The sequence below is a fragment of the Zea mays genome, chromosome 1 (assembly GCF_902167145.1).
Source record: "Zea mays cultivar B73 chromosome 1, Zm-B73-REFERENCE-NAM-5.0, whole genome shotgun sequence".
Taxonomy (NCBI): domain Eukaryota; kingdom Viridiplantae; phylum Streptophyta; class Magnoliopsida; order Poales; family Poaceae; genus Zea; species Zea mays.
In genome coordinates, this window is record NC_050096.1 from 308294929 (window position 1) to 308312070 (window position 17142).

General features: G+C 42.8%; 1 protein-coding gene across 1 annotated transcript; it reads left to right on the forward strand.

Moving 5' to 3' along the window:
- Positions 1–3565: 3565 nt before the first annotated feature.
- On the forward strand, positions 3566–12658 carry LOC103644364 (uncharacterized). The gene is made up of 12 exons (XM_020547064.3): positions 3566–3642; positions 4881–4974; positions 5052–5160; positions 5238–7600; positions 7688–7744; positions 7811–8071; positions 9258–9332; positions 9710–9811; positions 10552–10622; positions 11025–11225; positions 11999–12092; positions 12515–12658. The coding sequence occupies exons 4-12, from the start codon at positions 7598–7600 to the stop codon at positions 12656–12658; spliced, it is 1008 nt and encodes a 335-aa protein (XP_020402653.2). The 5' UTR covers positions 3566–3642; positions 4881–4974; positions 5052–5160; positions 5238–7597.
- Positions 12659–17142: the final 4484 nt, after the last annotated feature.

Below are 17142 nucleotides of genomic sequence, written 5' to 3' on the forward strand. Positions count from 1 at the left end.
CATCATTGGAGAGCACGTTCCACACATGCTGGAAGAAATTCCCTCGTACATCGTTAGTCATCAGACACGCACCACCATACGTTCTTGCTTAAACAAAAAGGCAAGTGTGTGTTTGCGAAGAGAATTAAAGGCAGGCCGGCACAAAAGCTACCCTGGCGGTGGCGAGGATGACGAAGTGGTCACTGTTATCGATCCTCCTCTACGTCACCTCCGGCACCAAGATGACGCCACAATCCTCGATATAGTAGTCGTCGAACGCGCGCGACATGACGAGTACCAATAACTCTTGGTTGGGCTGCCAAACGAAGTGCACCCCGGGCTCATCAGCGAGGTAGTACCGATGGTCGTTGCACCACCAGATGCGCTACTCCACTACATACATCATGTTCGAGGACACTCACACAACGTCAGCAACGTCCATCGTCCCAGCGCACAAGAATTCATGTCCGGTCCGTAGCGACTTACGTGATAGGTTGGGCTTCAGGTGGACGATGAGTTGTACGGCGTGACGGCGTCGTCGTCGGATGCGGTGTCCAGAACAACCCGAGAGTCGTCGAAGTTGGCGACAACCATGAGACCCCCCTGCTTAATGATGGACAACGCGGTGCAGCTGCTCTGGACCGCGTCCAAGCGGCGGCTTCGCGGGAGCTTGTCGTACACAGCGACGCATGCGACCACGTAGGACTGCTTCTAGAGGTCGAACTGACAGTCGCCAAGCTTCTTCTCGTCATCGATGAGCGACGCCAACGCGAGTGCCTCCTGCTCATGGTGTTTGTTCGGGGTTTCAAGTAAGAAACATGGATTCATGCTTGGCCTTGGTTTATGAAAATGACTCACAAGTCTGATCTATGGCGAACATATTACGAAGAATAAATGTCATGCATGCAAAAAAGGGAATTTAAGTATAAAACATTATTCAAACAAAAGAAATTGCATGCAAAGCTCTTCGTTAAATAATATTACCTCCATCCAAAAATATAATTCAAGAATCTCGGTGATACTTATCTACTACTACGTATTGTGCAAGAGTAGCAAGTGAGCTTGATGAGAGATGTAGTAGATGTGTTTCCTGTCATAGATGTAGACATAAACACACATGCGGTGTAGCGGTAGCTACTCTTGGCCTTTGCTTGAGAGATCACGAGTTCAAATCCCCTTGATGTGTGTTTTTTTAATTTTAGCTAGACGTGGGTCGTACGGGGGCATGAGAATGAGAATGGACTTTGCGGGGAGGAGGAATGAGAAAGACAGAACAAAGAATGGAAATGACAGAACATAGAATGATGGCAGAACATGGGAATGAGAAACGCAGAATAACGCAGAATAAAGAATGAGAATGGTGGTAGAACGGGAATGACAGAACAGGAATGTTGGCAGAACACGGAATGACAGATTACTCTTACAGACTTAACAAGTAGTAGAGATAAGTAGTAGAGATTATGTCTGTTCTAGCTTCCTTTGTGCTATAGCGTAATCGGTAACCTTAAGCCTTTGGTGTTATTATTTGTCTGTTCTAGATTCCCATTGTGCTATGGTGTTATCAGTTCTGTGTTCTTACCTCGTGGTGGGTGTTCGTCTAAGACTGGACCGCTCTGTATCATGTGTTTAATGCAAAATTATTTCCAAGTAGAGCGCACTGTTGACTGCAGGTCATTATAGGTTATATATACTGGAGGTCATTGTGGGTAGCTGGCTAGCAGCCAACTAAATTAATCCCATCAGTGAAAAGAAATTGCATTTCCATAGCGCAGAAAGTTGGCTGTACTGACTACTGAAGCAGTAGTGCAAATGGGCACATGAAAGGTTATCATGTTAAATATCAAAATTATCGAGGACTTTGTGTGCCACCTTGCTGCATGTAGGTTAAGGGCATTTATTTTGTGCTTGTTGCTATTATGGTTGGGAGTTTGTATGTGAAAACTGAAAGCACAAGTTGGAGTTGGATTACAAAATAAATGATGAAAACATTGAACCTTACCAAAATCCATGTCAGGATATTAAGATCTTATTCGGCATGACTCTTGCAATTAGCTGTTTATAAATTTGATTCCTGAATGAGTGTCAACATTTGTGGTTTAAACTCAGTTCCTCCCTCCCACAGTTTAAATAGCCATTATAGAAGGATTACAACAAGTTACAAGTATATTCCCATGCCACATCACCATGAGATCCTTTGTTAGTTCCATGCCTTAAATTCTGCTTCTGCTGTTGTCTTTTGTCAGAGAAAAAATGTTGAGCGAATTGAACTACCAAATTTTCGTTAGTTTCCAATGTTCCCTACTGTTCAACTGTTAGTTGCCTCTTGCATCACTTAACATGACATATCTGATCAATTTTCTAGAAAAAATATTACATTGAAGTTTTTTTTGCAATGCATTGTGATTTTGTTTCTGTTTTGAGTACATCTATTTGATTATGTTATACTTGATACAGTGAGATCCATGCAATTAAATTATTTGTATGATTCTAAACAGAAAAGGATGAAAAACAGAATTCTTTGGAACTATTGTTAAGACGGATTGAAGGGCTACAATATGGTAATCCCAAATTCCACTTCAGATTACTGATTTTAATCAACCTTCTCTGAAATAGTTCAAGAAGATTATGTCTTGTTCAAGCGGCAAAAGGTAATTTCTTGACTGCAGGAAATATGAAGTTGTTTAAAGCGCTGGTTTGCTTGTATAATGTATATCTGACAGACTTTTGTCTATATGATGATTTGAACTGATATACCTTGCAATGGTTTTTTTTTCTTGAATATATCTTATGATGGCTCAATTTAGTACTTCCTGCGTTCCAAATATGGTTCACTTTTTTTGAATGAAATTATAGTTCACTTTGGCTTTGTCCTAAGTCAAACTTCTTCAGCTTTGACCAAGTTTATAGAAAACTCACCGACAGTTAGAAGTTAGAACATCAAATTAGTTTCATTATTTTTTCTATGAAATCTGTTTTGATGGAGCATTTATTTGAACTTGTAGATGCTAATAATCTTTCAAAAAGCTTGGTCAAAGTTAGAGAAGTTTGACAAGACAAGCTAAGTTGAACTATAATTTGGAATGGAGTAGGATAGAACATGTTCTATGACTCCTTTTTTTAAAAACTAAGGTTCTTACTTCTGAGCCTTGGTCATTATGATCGCTCTTTGAAGCTGTTCTTGGGGCTTACCTAGTCATTTTTGTTTTATTTTTCATCTGCATTCTCTGGTCTTTTCTCTGTTAGAATAATATATGGTCTGAAGCTCCACTTTCCTAGTCATATGTTTCTAGGACCATTTTTTGTCATGGTATCATGACCTCAGAAGTCAGAAGCCATTTTCTTCACAGAAACCAAATATTTTCTACCGGTTCTCAGGACATGCTATAAATCTATGTGCCCTTGCTAGTCTAGTTGTTTGTGCTTTGTGGGGCTAGTTTGGTTTTTTAAGGAAGACTGGTTATCTTGTTGAATCAAATAATTGTGCAATGACCTTAACATGCTTCTATTTCTCGCAAATTGCTATTTTTTCAATAATTATGATATCAAAATGCTTTTGGTCATTCAAGAAAAATTGTCCCCCCTTTTCTCTGTTCTCTGTAGAAATGGATGAAAAAGTAAATCTTGTTGAAGTGTTAACTCGTCAAGTTGAAAATCTGCAGCGAGGTAAGACTCGCATCACATCTGTGTACTGTGCTACACAACACAAGATTGTCATCTATACTTATTTCACTAATCAACGCTATCATATATGATACTGCTTTTTTGCTATGTTCATTAATGCAGTCCTCTTAGATCAAATTCAAAAAAAGTTCTCTGTAGTTCAACTCTTCATCCTGTAGATTAGTTTCAGTACTGTTGTTTTTCTGTTGAAGCAATTCAATCCAGCTGCATCATTTAGTATATAGAAAAACTAGTATAACTATGCAACCTATTAAATATGAGAAAATGCGGATAGTCAATTGGAATTCCTATGCTTCTAATAAACGAGAAATTATGCCATCTGACATATCAAGTACTCCTAGATGAGGTCTTAGGAGTGCACACTGGGATTAATCACTTAACTTATTTCATTACTGAGAAATTGAAGAGGTTACATGGTTATTTATGCCAGCATGATGCAATTCTGAAGTGTCCTTGTTATGTACGGCCAGACCTATACTAGTCGCAACAGGGCCATTAGTGGCTGATGCGCACATCAGGGTAGGGCCCAAGGCCCATAGTGATCCTTTTCCTCGTTCGAGAGTCTCGAGAGTCTCCGCCCTTCTTCCACTAACTAAGACCAATTGAGACACGTTTTCATGTTCTAATTGAACACTTTCCATTTATGATTAAAGGAGAAGATTGTTTTTTACCAAACATATGCGGATCAAATCACGACTTACAATAAGAAGATTTATTTAGATAGCTAGTTTTTCTTATAAATACTTGTAAGACACCTTGGGATTGATTAATCAGAAACAAGATTGTTTCCGGCTTCCTTTAGGGAGTCGGGATTTCTCTAGCTCTAGCCTTAGCCGGCCGCCCCTGTTGTGAGCTGTGCCGTCAACTACGGCGCCGGCTCGGCGTTCTTCGCGCTTCAAGCCTCGACCCCCAATCTCCCACCACTATAACCTACGATCAGTGAGGCTAGAGGACTTGGTTCCTAACAGTCCTGAAAGAGCTGCCCAAGTTCTTGGTTCATTACATTATATTTATTTCCAAATTCCAATACGCATAATAATATGACGTTTTGAGAAAACTGCTGACCTTTTTTGGATAGTGTGTTCTCTCATTTTTTTTTCTGGATGGACTTGCAGTTATTTCTGGAAGCAGTAGTTCTTTAAGAGCCTTTTTGTTTAATGATTTTATCATTGTATATGTTCTTGTGGTACAGGGTGTGCTGATAGATACTTTGTTTGTAGAGCGTGATGAGCTCAGAAAAGATATTGAGCAATTATGTATGCAACAAGCTGGGCCTGGTTATGTTTCTGTTGCAACTCGAATGCTTACTCAGAGGTACGTCCATATCTAATTTAATCTTTCATTTGTGTTAACTGTGCAAACAAAGCAATATTTTTGTTGTAACTATTCAGGACAGCAGCTTTGGAACAGGATATTGAGAACCTCCAGAAAAAGTTAGGTGGTTGCTTAAGAGAGAATCAAAATTTGCAAGAGGAGCTTGCTGAAGCTTATCGAATTAAGGTGTGCTACTTCTTTCTCCCTATTGTTATTTAGCAGCTTTAATTTTTTTTTCATTCTTTCATTTTTTTTTATTTCAGAGCCAGCTTGCTGAGTTACATGGTGCTGCACTATCAAAGGTTTCTCACTTTGACTTAAAATATGTGGCTATTTTATTTAATAAACTGTAGCTTTTAGCAGTAATGAACATTGCTAAGAGATGTGTGCTGATTTTGTTCTTCTCTACCTTTACATATACGCAAAGAGTAATAGTGCATGGACATGTTATTAAATGAAATTTGGTTTAGTGAGTTGGTCACCCCAACAGAGTGACATTTTCCATCTTGATCTTGGGCAGTACTCCTTACTGGACATTGTGTGCTGAGCACAGACACAATTTCTTCATCGTCGATGAGGCAAGAAGCAGAAGAACAAGTGATACTTCTGTATTAGATGTATTCAATGTAAAACATGCAACTGTACTGGATAGGATATGCTTATGCTTGAACCTGCCTGGGGTTGCAAGGCCTTAAAGGTGCAGCCAGGGCGATGGATTAAAAGTTAGAAGTGTTTGATTTTAGGGAATGAACCAACTAATAGTTTATATTGAGTTAGAGATGTTCGGATCTCTGTCACACATACATCTCAGATTTCCAGTGACGTCGAGAACAACCTTACTACCATGATTACATGTAGGCGAAACAGGAATGTGTTTGAATCATAAGGAGGGGTAGTGATTGGTGGTGAAGACTGCCTTGGAGCGGCCAATGCAGATGGTTTTATGTAACTCTGTGCAGCTTTTGAAGGGAGTGAAGTGCAACCAATGTGAGCTATTAAGAAATAAGAATTAGGGAACCAAATGGGCAAGATTGTCTCGTTAAGGCTCGAGCAGCTCAGTCTCGAAGCACGTGACCTTATCGGGGTTGGTGCTGGTGAGGTTCATGGCCCTTTACACTCCCTCTCAACATGCTCGACCACAACGCCGGGCAGGCTTGGAATCCAGGACAACAACATTGGCAGGGGTGGTGTTTGGGGCGACGATGCATTGAAGATCGGAGCTCGGGGCAGTGTTACTCAGGGCAGCAGAGTTCAAGTTGATGGTGTGTGTAGCACCAGTCAGGAGGCCGGGAGCAAGGTGGCAGTGTCCTCCAAACAGCCACTGCCCATGGCAAAGGGCATCTCTCTGTGTGGTAGTATTGCAGCGCTGACCTTGGCGGGGACTTGATACCGACCTTGCTGGGGTTGCTGAGGTTGACGAGGGAGGACTGGGGTGTGGTTAGTTTGCTGGGGGTGGTTCCACATCACTTTTTTAGTGATGTTCTGGCTGCTCGATGAATATAGAGGATGGTAGCGATCCATGTATCAATCTGCTCCAAAAGAACATGGAGTTGCCCTGTTTAGGGTTGTCAATGAGCCAAGTTCAAGCGAGCCTAGGATTTCCTTCGAGGTTGGAGTCAAGCTCAAGCTTGGCTCAAATGAAGCTAAAAAAGGCTCGAGCTTGGCTTGGCTAAGCACAACTGATGACATCCTCTGCTAAAGGAATACACAACACTCAAAAGTTGCTGCATAGGAAATCAAATTTGGAGCTGTTTGGTTCTTTTATTTCCCTCTTTTGGTTCCAATGGTTTCTGCTGGGTTTGACACTTTATTTTGTTGTGTGATGAGCCTCGCTAGGGGGGTGGGGGTGTTGGCGTATGAGCAAGAGGTGGCAGAAGCTAGAGGAGGGTGCAGCGCAGGGAGAGAGGCACACATAGATGGATAGAGGGGTGGGGTGGGGAGAGAGATAGAGTGAGACTGTGAGAGCAATTGCTCTACTCTTGCTTAAGATCCAAATGGTTACATGACCCCTGTATTTGTAGTCCCTATCGGACTTACTGCCAAGCAAATTAGAGATGAGTGCTTATAGATTTGGACCCTCCTTTCCTAAGCAAGCCAATCCTTATTTCCTAACAAATTCTTCCTTTTTATTCTCAACCTTACTAAATCTATCTCTAATTTCCATATGTTTCAGTCTCTTCCGGGTGGGAGGGGGCTAGTGGCACCGTGGGCCAGGTACGACCAGCTAGGGCCCTCTTCTGGGCCTCGCTTGGCCTGGCTCGAGGGAGCGTAGATAGGCCCGTGACATGTTACGTATTTGCAAAAATGATGGACGGTTTCCTAGAGAGAAAAAATAAGCTCCAAACATCTAGAGTGCAAAAATATTGCAAAAACATCTAGATGGAGAGAGGGGTGGGGTGGGGAGAGAGAGAGAGTGAGACGGTAAGGAAGATGCCTTAGTGTCAATCGTAAGGCGGGTAAGGCACCTCATTTTTTTCTGACCGCCTTACCGCCTAAGGGACGCCTTAATAGTTTGCATCAGAGATTTTCCCTTCAATGTATTTGACATTTTTTGTAGGCATCTTTAGAAGAGGAGAAAGAGTCACTTAAAGCTAAAATATCGAAGCTGCAAAGCAACCTAAGAATGGTAAGATAAGCTTGGAAATGCCAAGTGAAGTTTGGGGTACTCCAAATCTTTTTCGTTCATTGAAAACTATTGCTTTTGGTTGTGTAGGGCCTTGAAATTGAACAACATTTGCAAAGAAATGCACGAATATTAGAGAAAAGACAGGTACAATTCTGAAGTATTATATTGTACTTTCTCATGACCTCTTTAATTGTATACTTTGGAGTGCAGGCACTGTATGATGGATTCCTGAGAAATGGATTGTCCAAACTTCAAAAGTTCTACACATGTCAAAAGGCTGAAATTATGAAAATATTGGAAGAAGAATCGTTGCGGTTGATGAAAGTTGTTGCAGAGATTCAGGATAAACTAACTGAATTTTGTATCAACACTGAAGTTAGTGACCACCCTGCCGATAAGATTCAATGTTGTGACAGCAGTTGTAAACATGTGCATGTTACTAAAGATATCAGTCCTAGCACATGTCGTAAGGTTTGTACATGTTGTCAATAAACTCTTCCCTGTACATTTATGCTGAGCCTTTTCCTATGTTTACTGACTACAGAAACATATGCTTTCAGGATATTGAAAAATTACTCCATAAAACATAATTGAATGCTCTTACTCATGTCACTAAGTTAGAAATCTGAATGTGACACTTCAAGTGTATTCAACATTCACAACCACTAGAACATAGCATAAAATGGAGGAATTATATGGAATAACATGTCATAGGATCATAAGACGCTAGCTCTTTAAGAAACTGACAAGCGACAACATTTTCTTTTAGGGCAAGTTTTCCTGTCAAATCCGTTAGAGATATGTGTTGGCATGTGTATCTTTGTACTCACCTTACTTTTACACCAACCATATATCTTATATAATGAAAGGTCACCCCTCCATGGGTGTGTAGTGTTTGTCTAATTTTCTACATGGTATCGTCTGGCCCTAACCATGGCTCCTCCCTTCCACTGCCCCACCTCACCCCCTAGCCGCCGACCCTTTCCCTAGGGCGGCACTGGCTCCTCTCATAGCATCCTCTTTGGTACTGTAGCAACAATTACACACACATGTTGGTGTTTAATTCATAGCCAGTAAATTACATTACATATACATGTTGGAATATAAGTGAATTATCCACCTCTTCCTAATAGCCTGAACTGGTTTGTGCATGCAACTTAATATGATATCAAAACTAGAGATCTCGAGTTCGAATCCTAGTTAGCGTAATTAAATAAAATAATTGTTGTTTGCTTTTTCCATATCTGAGACCTAAGAGAGCCTCAACCTAAGCCTCTTCCTATCAACTTAAGCTTTTGGATTGAACTAGTTGGTGCATGCAACTTAATAATACATAGTACAAACTGATAGGTGTTTTGTAATCTTGGCATAAAGCCACATGTTGTGCTTTTTTGGAAGCATGTTACAAGCTTATTTACCATGATGGGCACATGAATGATTGAATGAAGAAAGTGATAGTGGATGAAGATGTGAACTTCTTAGCTCTTTGCTGGGAAATAATTCAGTAGTGTTTTGAGTGTTGAATTGAAAATTGTGTTGCTTTTCCTATTCAGGGATCAAGATTCCGATATGTACATTACAAATTTATTTACCTTTTTTTCCCGAAGAAACACTTCTTATAGATAATCGCAGCTTATTGGGGTTGCATATGCTGTAGAGTGATTATCCTGCTGATCTTAACTCCGTGTCGTTTGATGAATCTAAAGCACTTGCACAAGCCTTACAGGAGAAGGTACCATTTCACTTCAGTGATTTTTTTTATCTTCATGAATCAATTTATGATAGCCCTACCTGATTTTTTTCTCCCAATTTTCTTTTAAAGTTATAGTGAGATTTTTTTGGGGTGGAAAATGTCCAAATTTCCTTTGGCCAATGTCCAGATAACCCTACAAAACCAATGTTTGGTTCAATTTATCCCCCCCCCCCAAGTTATTTTAGTTGGGCTGGTTTACTCCTTAACAAGATTTGTCTTTTTGTTTCTCTATGTACAAGTTGAGTTTTAATTTCAAAATTTGAGATGATAGCGAACATCATATTTTATGATAAAAATACATCATGTTTTTTTCACTGGAATTGACTAATCTCACATTACAGTGGTGTCTTTTGCAGATGGAAGCACTTATGCTCTTCTCACAGGAACAAGAAAGATACCTATTAGAGAAACAGAGAGACCTGATTGTTATCGAGGAACTCCAGAAGAACTTATCTCAAGTAGTACCTCTAGAATTCCTACTTGTCATTATTTTTCAATCACAACGTAATATATGACGAGTGTTCTAAATAGTACAAGTATGGTTTGTCATGAAGTTGATACTTCATATCATTACTATTTTGTGCATTTTGCTCCTAGCTGTTGGAAAGGTAAAACTGAACCATATGATTCTTTTCGAAAGTATGGATTAAATGACTAGAGTTAGTTTTGAAGTTTGAACTTGGATTTTTCTTAGGGAAGTTCGTCAATATATTATGGACTTGACTATTCACACTGCTAACACTGGTGGTTTGCCAGTAGTGTCATCCTTGATAAGTTGATATACAGTAATTAGTCACATTTACTTCTTTAGTATATGACCTATTTTTAGGTGTGAGTTTCTGTTGCACATCAGCACACTTCAGTGTTGGATGAGTGTGTCGCTTGACTACTACATCTTAGGCCCTGTTTGGGAACAAAGTTTTTGAAAATCACAGTTTTTGAAATACTATACTATACTTTAGTTATGACAATACCGTAGTTTATAATACCGCAGTTTTGAAAACTGAGGTCCAGAGCTAAGTTTAGAATGCCTTAAAAACAACTATAGTATTTGCAATACTTCAGTTTTGAAAACAGAGATTTTACCCAGCTTGCCAAACACCATTATGTATATAATACTGCAGTATTTGAGAATACTGCAGTATTCTTCCAAAACTGCAGAAAAACTTTGTTCCCAAACACCCCCTTATGTGTACAAGTTAAAGATGAAAAGGTGAAGGTCCTGATGGAATTAACAAAACTAAAAGAACAATATTTGCTATTGAAGGGGTAAGTATTTTCTTCAGTAAGTAATCAAATAAACCAACTTTGTTGTTAATGGAGTAATTTTTTTAAGGGGATAAAGTTGCAGGTTTTTAATTTTCAAAAAAAAGATAGGTTTTTGTAACATTGGTCACAGCATTATCACTATAACAAAGCTTGGTTTTGTGAAGGGCCTCATAAAAAGTCACATACCAAACAGAAAAATGTAATAAGCCTTAATCATATTGAATTAAATTTGGTTGATCTGTAGGCTTAGTTCTTTTGAGTTTGATCATTGAGCATGTAAGAACCATTCCTATTGTTTGCATCAGAAGCAAACATGCAAACATTACATATTTTTTGTCGGGGTCCAAAATACATATGTTATTATTGTAAATGTAATACTGTATTATCTTTTCTGCTCAGCAGCTCTGCTGTCAAGGAAGGTCATGATACTGGTGATTCATCTAAACTCATTCCTGGGCATGACCAACAAGGGATGATGAAGACTATGCTGAAGAGGACATCTTTAAGACACTGGATGAGGAAAGAAAGTAGTACTATTGGACATGGGAGCTCTGATGGAAATGATCATATAGTTTGCAAAGAACATTCAGTGGATGTTGCAAGGTTTGTGACATAGACACATTGTTCTACTTGCACATTCCCTACATTTTATTTTCGTGTATCATTCACTAATAATGATTTCAAAATGCTACATTGGAGACAATACTAAGTCATGTAGAACTATTGCTTATTTAGACACATCACAGATCTCCAAAGAACTTTTTGTAATATGTTTTGCAAAATCTGGTAAAAAATTCAGACAACTGGCATTATGTTAGTCAAGGTTAAAAAAAAGGATTGCATGTAGAGATGTTGCTTCGTATTGAGACAATGATTGTAGACTTCTTTTTTTACCCTAAATACCTGTTTGGAAGAGGAGGATTGCTGATTGCTCTTGAAACTTAAAGAATCAATTCATTATTGATCCCAGTGTCGCCTAACTAAAGTTGTTTAGCTTTCTTTTCCTGTTGCCTTTTCTCTCCATGTTAAAAGCATCTGACTGAAAATATTGCTGTTACTGTTAGGGGAATGAAAACCCTAACCCTAATGTGGGTTGGGAATATATTAATATAGCTGAGTATGTGGGCCAAGGCCCATTACAGGAGAGAAATAGAAATACACAGTTACGCTAACAGTTACAAATACAACGATTGGAACATGTAGATGCATAGCAAAATGTTACCAGTAACTTGGTGGTTAAGCATTGTCAAAGAACTCTTTTTGGCCCTTTTCTAACTGCTAGATGTGATGGCATATTAAACTAGTAACACGAACTTCTCTTTTCAAGCACATGCATTTTCACAATAATTTTTCTGTTTCATGCTACTGGATTGCAGGTTAAGAGTTGAAAATGCTATGCTTCTTGAAGGTGTTGGTACTGTTGAGCATCTCACTTCTTCGGTGCATAGACTGCATATTGTGCTTTTGAAGGTATGCTATTTGAACTGACAGAATCAGCTTCTTATCATGGGGAAGATTTTTTTTCGAAAGCAATGCATGATCGATGCGTAGATTGCTAGATAAAAACTTTGCTACCTCACTGTACAATGGGCCTATCTGCTTCTGATTTTTAGAAGGGTGAGTGTCGTGTTGGTTGGAGTTGCTACACAGTATCGGCGTCTTGTGGGGAGCCTTCGCTACCTCGTCCACACACGGCCTGACTTGGCATACTCCGTCGGCTACGTTAGTCGGTTTCTGCAGCGACCGACGACGGAGCATGAGCAGGCTGTGAAGAGGATCATCCGCTATGTTGCGGGGACTCTCGACCATGGTCTCTACTACCCGAGGTGCCCTGGGGAGGCACACCTTGTCGGGTACAGCGATAGCGACCATGCCGGCGACATCGACACCAGCAAGAGCACAAGCGGGATGTTGCAGATGCATTTGTGGGGCAGACTTATACTAGGAGACAGCAGAGGGAGAGCCGGATCCAGACCCAGGGCGGTGAAGCCAGCAGTTCTGCTCTAGCAGATAAGTCTCCAGCAGATAATTCTTAAGTTCCAGCAGATAAGGATTAGCTAAATAATAGCTAGGTTGTTAGCTAGATAATAGCAGGGAGTTGTTAGCTAAATAATAGCTGGGTTGTTAGCTAGATAATAGCAGGGAGTTGTTCGCTAAATAATAGCAGGGAGTTGTTAAGCAAGTTTATCTCTTATCAGTTGGTGCAGACCCTGGTCTATAAAGGGGAAGCAGTAGCATGTAACTAGGCATCGAAGGAAATACAATCTCCCTGTGGGGCGATTACCTCGGTCACCCTGGCTGACGGTGATCTTGCTCCTGCTTCTTCCTCTCGCTCTTCTCCACCATACACGCTCAGGTCCCTGTCCCAGGCTGCGCTGCTCCTCTATTCGCCCTTACGCACTCCTAGAAGGCCCAGGCGTATCAATTTGGTACCAGAGCCGATCGACGCCTCGACAAAAATGTCCGGCATCGAGAACGATCAGGGGGACACCATGGCGATACACGAGAAGCTGGATCGCCTCCTAGCACAGGTGACCACAATGAACAAGAGGATGGATACCCATGACCAGCGTCTAGCGCGGGTCGAGGGTACCATCGCAGAGCCCACCGACGATGGTTTTCTGCCCAATGCGGACGCTGAATCAGGTGCTTTCAGCGGCTGGAACGACAGGAACCGTGGCGGAAGCCGCGGTGGTGGCGGCAGCGGACAGTGAAGCAGCAAGACAGCGGATATAGGCGGCCGAACGTCAGCTTCCCAAACTATGATGGGGAGTCTGACCCCCTTACATGGCTGAACAAGTGTGCCACGTACTTCCGTGGCATGCGCACGCCAACGGAAGAAAGGGTGTGGATGGCCTCCTTGCACTTAGAGGGAGTGGCGGCGGAATGGTTCTACGCACTGGAACGCGACAACGGCGTCATTTCATGGGCGCAGTTCGTCGAATTCACCAACCTGAGATTCGGCCCGCCAATTCGCTCCAACCCTATGGCCGAATTAAAGGATCTCTACCGCACCGGCACTGTCGAGGAATACCAGCGGCAGTTCTCACTTCTTCTCGGCCGATGCAACGACCTTACTGCCATGCAGCAGGTCAACATGTTCACAGCCGGTCTTGGGGAAGCCCTGCGCACAGATGTTGAACTACAAGCTCCTGGAAATTTGCAGCGGGCCATGAACCTGGCAAGGGCCTATGAGAGAAGGGAACTAGAAGTAGGGAAAAGGGGAGGTTACAAAGCTGCTGGAAAGAGTTTGGTATTCAAGGAGGCCGGCAGTAGCACGCCATCTAAGGTAGCTGCTGCGCCCCGGCCTCGATTCAAACGGCTATCACCGGAAGAACTAGCAGCGAAGCGTGCAAAGGGGGAATGCTATCACTGCACAGAGAAGTACTCAGTGGACCACAAATGTGCTGCTCGAGGGGTTTTCTTGCTGGAATTAGAAGATGACACTGGAGAAGAGGAGGCAGTGACTGAGCTGGGCATATCATTGCACGCCCTGACAGGAATTGATGTGGGGGAGACTATGAAGCTTATAGTTCTAATCAAAGGAGTGCCACTCACAGCCCTGGTAGACACCGGTTCCACACACACATTCATCACAGAAGCAAAGGTGTCTGAGCTGCAGCTTCCACTGGAAAGGCGCCAAGGAGCAGTAAGGGTCGCCAATGGGGACAAGGTCACCAGCCCAGGATTCTGCACAGGATTATTCGTACAAATTGCTGAAGAGCGGTTTGCCCTGACTTGCTATGCTCTACCACTAGAAGGCTTTGATGTGGTGTTGGGAGTCCAGTGGTTGCGTTCCTTAGGCCCGATCCTATGGGACTTCGAACGTCTATCAATGACGTTCTGGAAACAAGGACGCAAGGTGTGCTGGACAGGGATGGGTAGCTCAAAACCCCGCTGTTGTGTAGTTTCAGAGGGCAAGGAATTATTGGACAACTTGCTGCAATCATACGAAGATCTGTTTGAAGAACCTCGTGGCCTACCACCAGCCCGACGCCATGATCACCACATCAGACTACTACCCGGCACAGCGCCAATAGCAGTGCGGCCATACCGCTACCCCCAGCTCTTAAAGGATGAGATCGAGAAGCAATGTGAGGACATGTTGCAGCAAGGAATTATAAGGGAATGCACCTCCGCATTCTCTTCCCCAGTGCTGCTAGTAAAGAAATCAGATGGAACATGGCGATTCTGTGTGGACTACCGGGAGCTCAATGGGAAGACTGTGAAGGATCGTTACCCCATACCAGTAGTGGACGAGTTGCTAGATGAGCTCCAAGGTTCCAGATTCTTCACCAAGCTAGACCTTCGGAGTGGGTACCACCAAGTGAGAATGCACCCCGAAGATGTTGACAAAACAGCGTTCCGAACACACCGAGGCCACTTTGAGTTCCTCGTCATGCCATTCGGTCTCACCAATGCCCCGTCAACATTCCAGAGCTTGATGAATGATATCCTCAACCCATTCATACGCAAGTTTGTGCTGGTATTTTTTGATGACATCCTAATTTATAGCAAGACGTGGGCGGCTCACCTTCAACAGGTCAAACAAGTGTTCCAAACACTAAGAACACATAAGTTGGCATTGAAGCGCTCCAAGTGTTTTTTTGGGGTCACTAATGTGTCATATTTGGGCCATATCATCTCAGCATCTGGAGTGGCGATGGATCCTGAGAAGATAGCAGCAGTAGAAACTTGGCCGCAGCCCAGAACTTTAAGGGCGCTGCGCGGGTTCCTCGGGCTCACAGGATATTACCGGAAGTTCATTGCAAGCTATGGCAACATTGCTGCACCACTAACTGCCCTATTGAAGAAGGAAGCATTCCAGTGGTCGAAAGCATCAACAGAGGCATTCCTCGCAGTCTCGCACTCAAACAGGCACTCATGACCGCTCCCTTGCTGCAGATGCCGGATTTCAGCAAAAGATTTGTGGTTGACTGCGACGTGTCAGGTTCAGGGTTTGGGGCAGTTCTCCACCAAGGTGCAGGAGCAGTGGCATATTTCAGTAGAGTTGTGGCACCACATCACCAGAAACTTCCGGCATATGAGAGAGAACTGATTGGGCTTGTCAAAGCAGTCCGCAATTGGCGGCCATATTTGTGGGGACGAGCGTTCACAGTGAGAACTGATCACTTCAGTTTGAAATACATACTGGACCAGCGCTTATCCACCATACCACAGCACACATGGGTCAGCAAACTATTTGGGTATGACATGGAGGTGGAGTATAGGCCAGGGAAGATGAACGGCGCGGCTGACGCCTTATCAAGAAGGGATGAGGAACCAACAGCAGCAGTGAATCTGCTGTCCACCCCAACTCTGGAAGTCTTTGATACACTCAGGAAGGAAGCATTGACAGATCCGCAAGTCCAGGAACTAAAGACGCAGTTGGCAGCAGGAACTGCAGGAGAAGGGTGGGCTGAAAGAGATGGATTGTTGATATGCCGGGGCAGAGTCTTCGTTCCAGATAATTCAAGTGTGTGGGATCAGTTGCTGATAGCTGCTCATGCAGCAGGTCATGAGGGAGTAGAGAAGACCTTGCATAGATGGAGGAGCTCATTCCACAATACCCATATTAGGAGACGGGTACAGGAATTTGTTCGGGGCTGTGCAGTCTGCCAAAGAAATAAGTCCGAACATCTTCACCCTGCTGGGCTATTACAGCCATTACCAGTTCCCTCTGAAGTATGGAGTGATATCTCAATGGACTTCGTGGAAGGGTTTCCAAAGGTGGGGGGTAAATCGGTTATCCTCACAGTGGTTGATCGTTTCTCCAAATTTGCTCACTTCATTCCCCTGGGTCACCCTTATTCAGCAGCTTCAGTAGCACGGGCATTTTTTGATGATATTGTCAGGTTACATGGCCTGCCCTGTTCGATAGTAAGTGACCGAGATGTGGTATTTACCAGCAACTTTTGGACAGAATTGTTTCGGATGGCAGGGGTAAAGCTGCAGATGAGTTCCGCATTTCACCCACAAACAGATGGTCAATCGGAGGTCACAAACAGAGTGATATTAATGTACCTGCGCTGCTTAGCAGGTGATAGGCCGAAGACTTGGCTCCAGTGGCTGCCATGGGCGGAGTACAGCTATAATTCTTCATATCAAACTGCCATCAAGTGTTCACCCTTCCGGGTAGTCTATGGGCGTGACCCCCCGCCATTACTACCTTACCAGTCGGGTAAAGCGCGAGTAGCGGCGGTGGATGGCCAGCTTCGCGATCGGGATGAGTTCTTAGCAGAAATCAAGGAGGCTGGTCCAGGCCCAAGTCACAATGAAGCAGTACCAAGACCAGACTCGACGGGAGGTGAAATTCCAGGTTGGGGATTGGGTGTGGCTCAGGTTACAGCAAAGGTCAGCCGTGGGCGTGACACCAGCATCTACATCCAAGTTGGGACCTCGTTTCTTTGGGCCCTACAAGGTTACACAGCTAGTGGGGGACGTATCTTATAAATTGCAGCTCCCTCCAAAGGCAAAAATTCATGATGTTTTTCATGTGTCACTATTAAAGAAATTTATT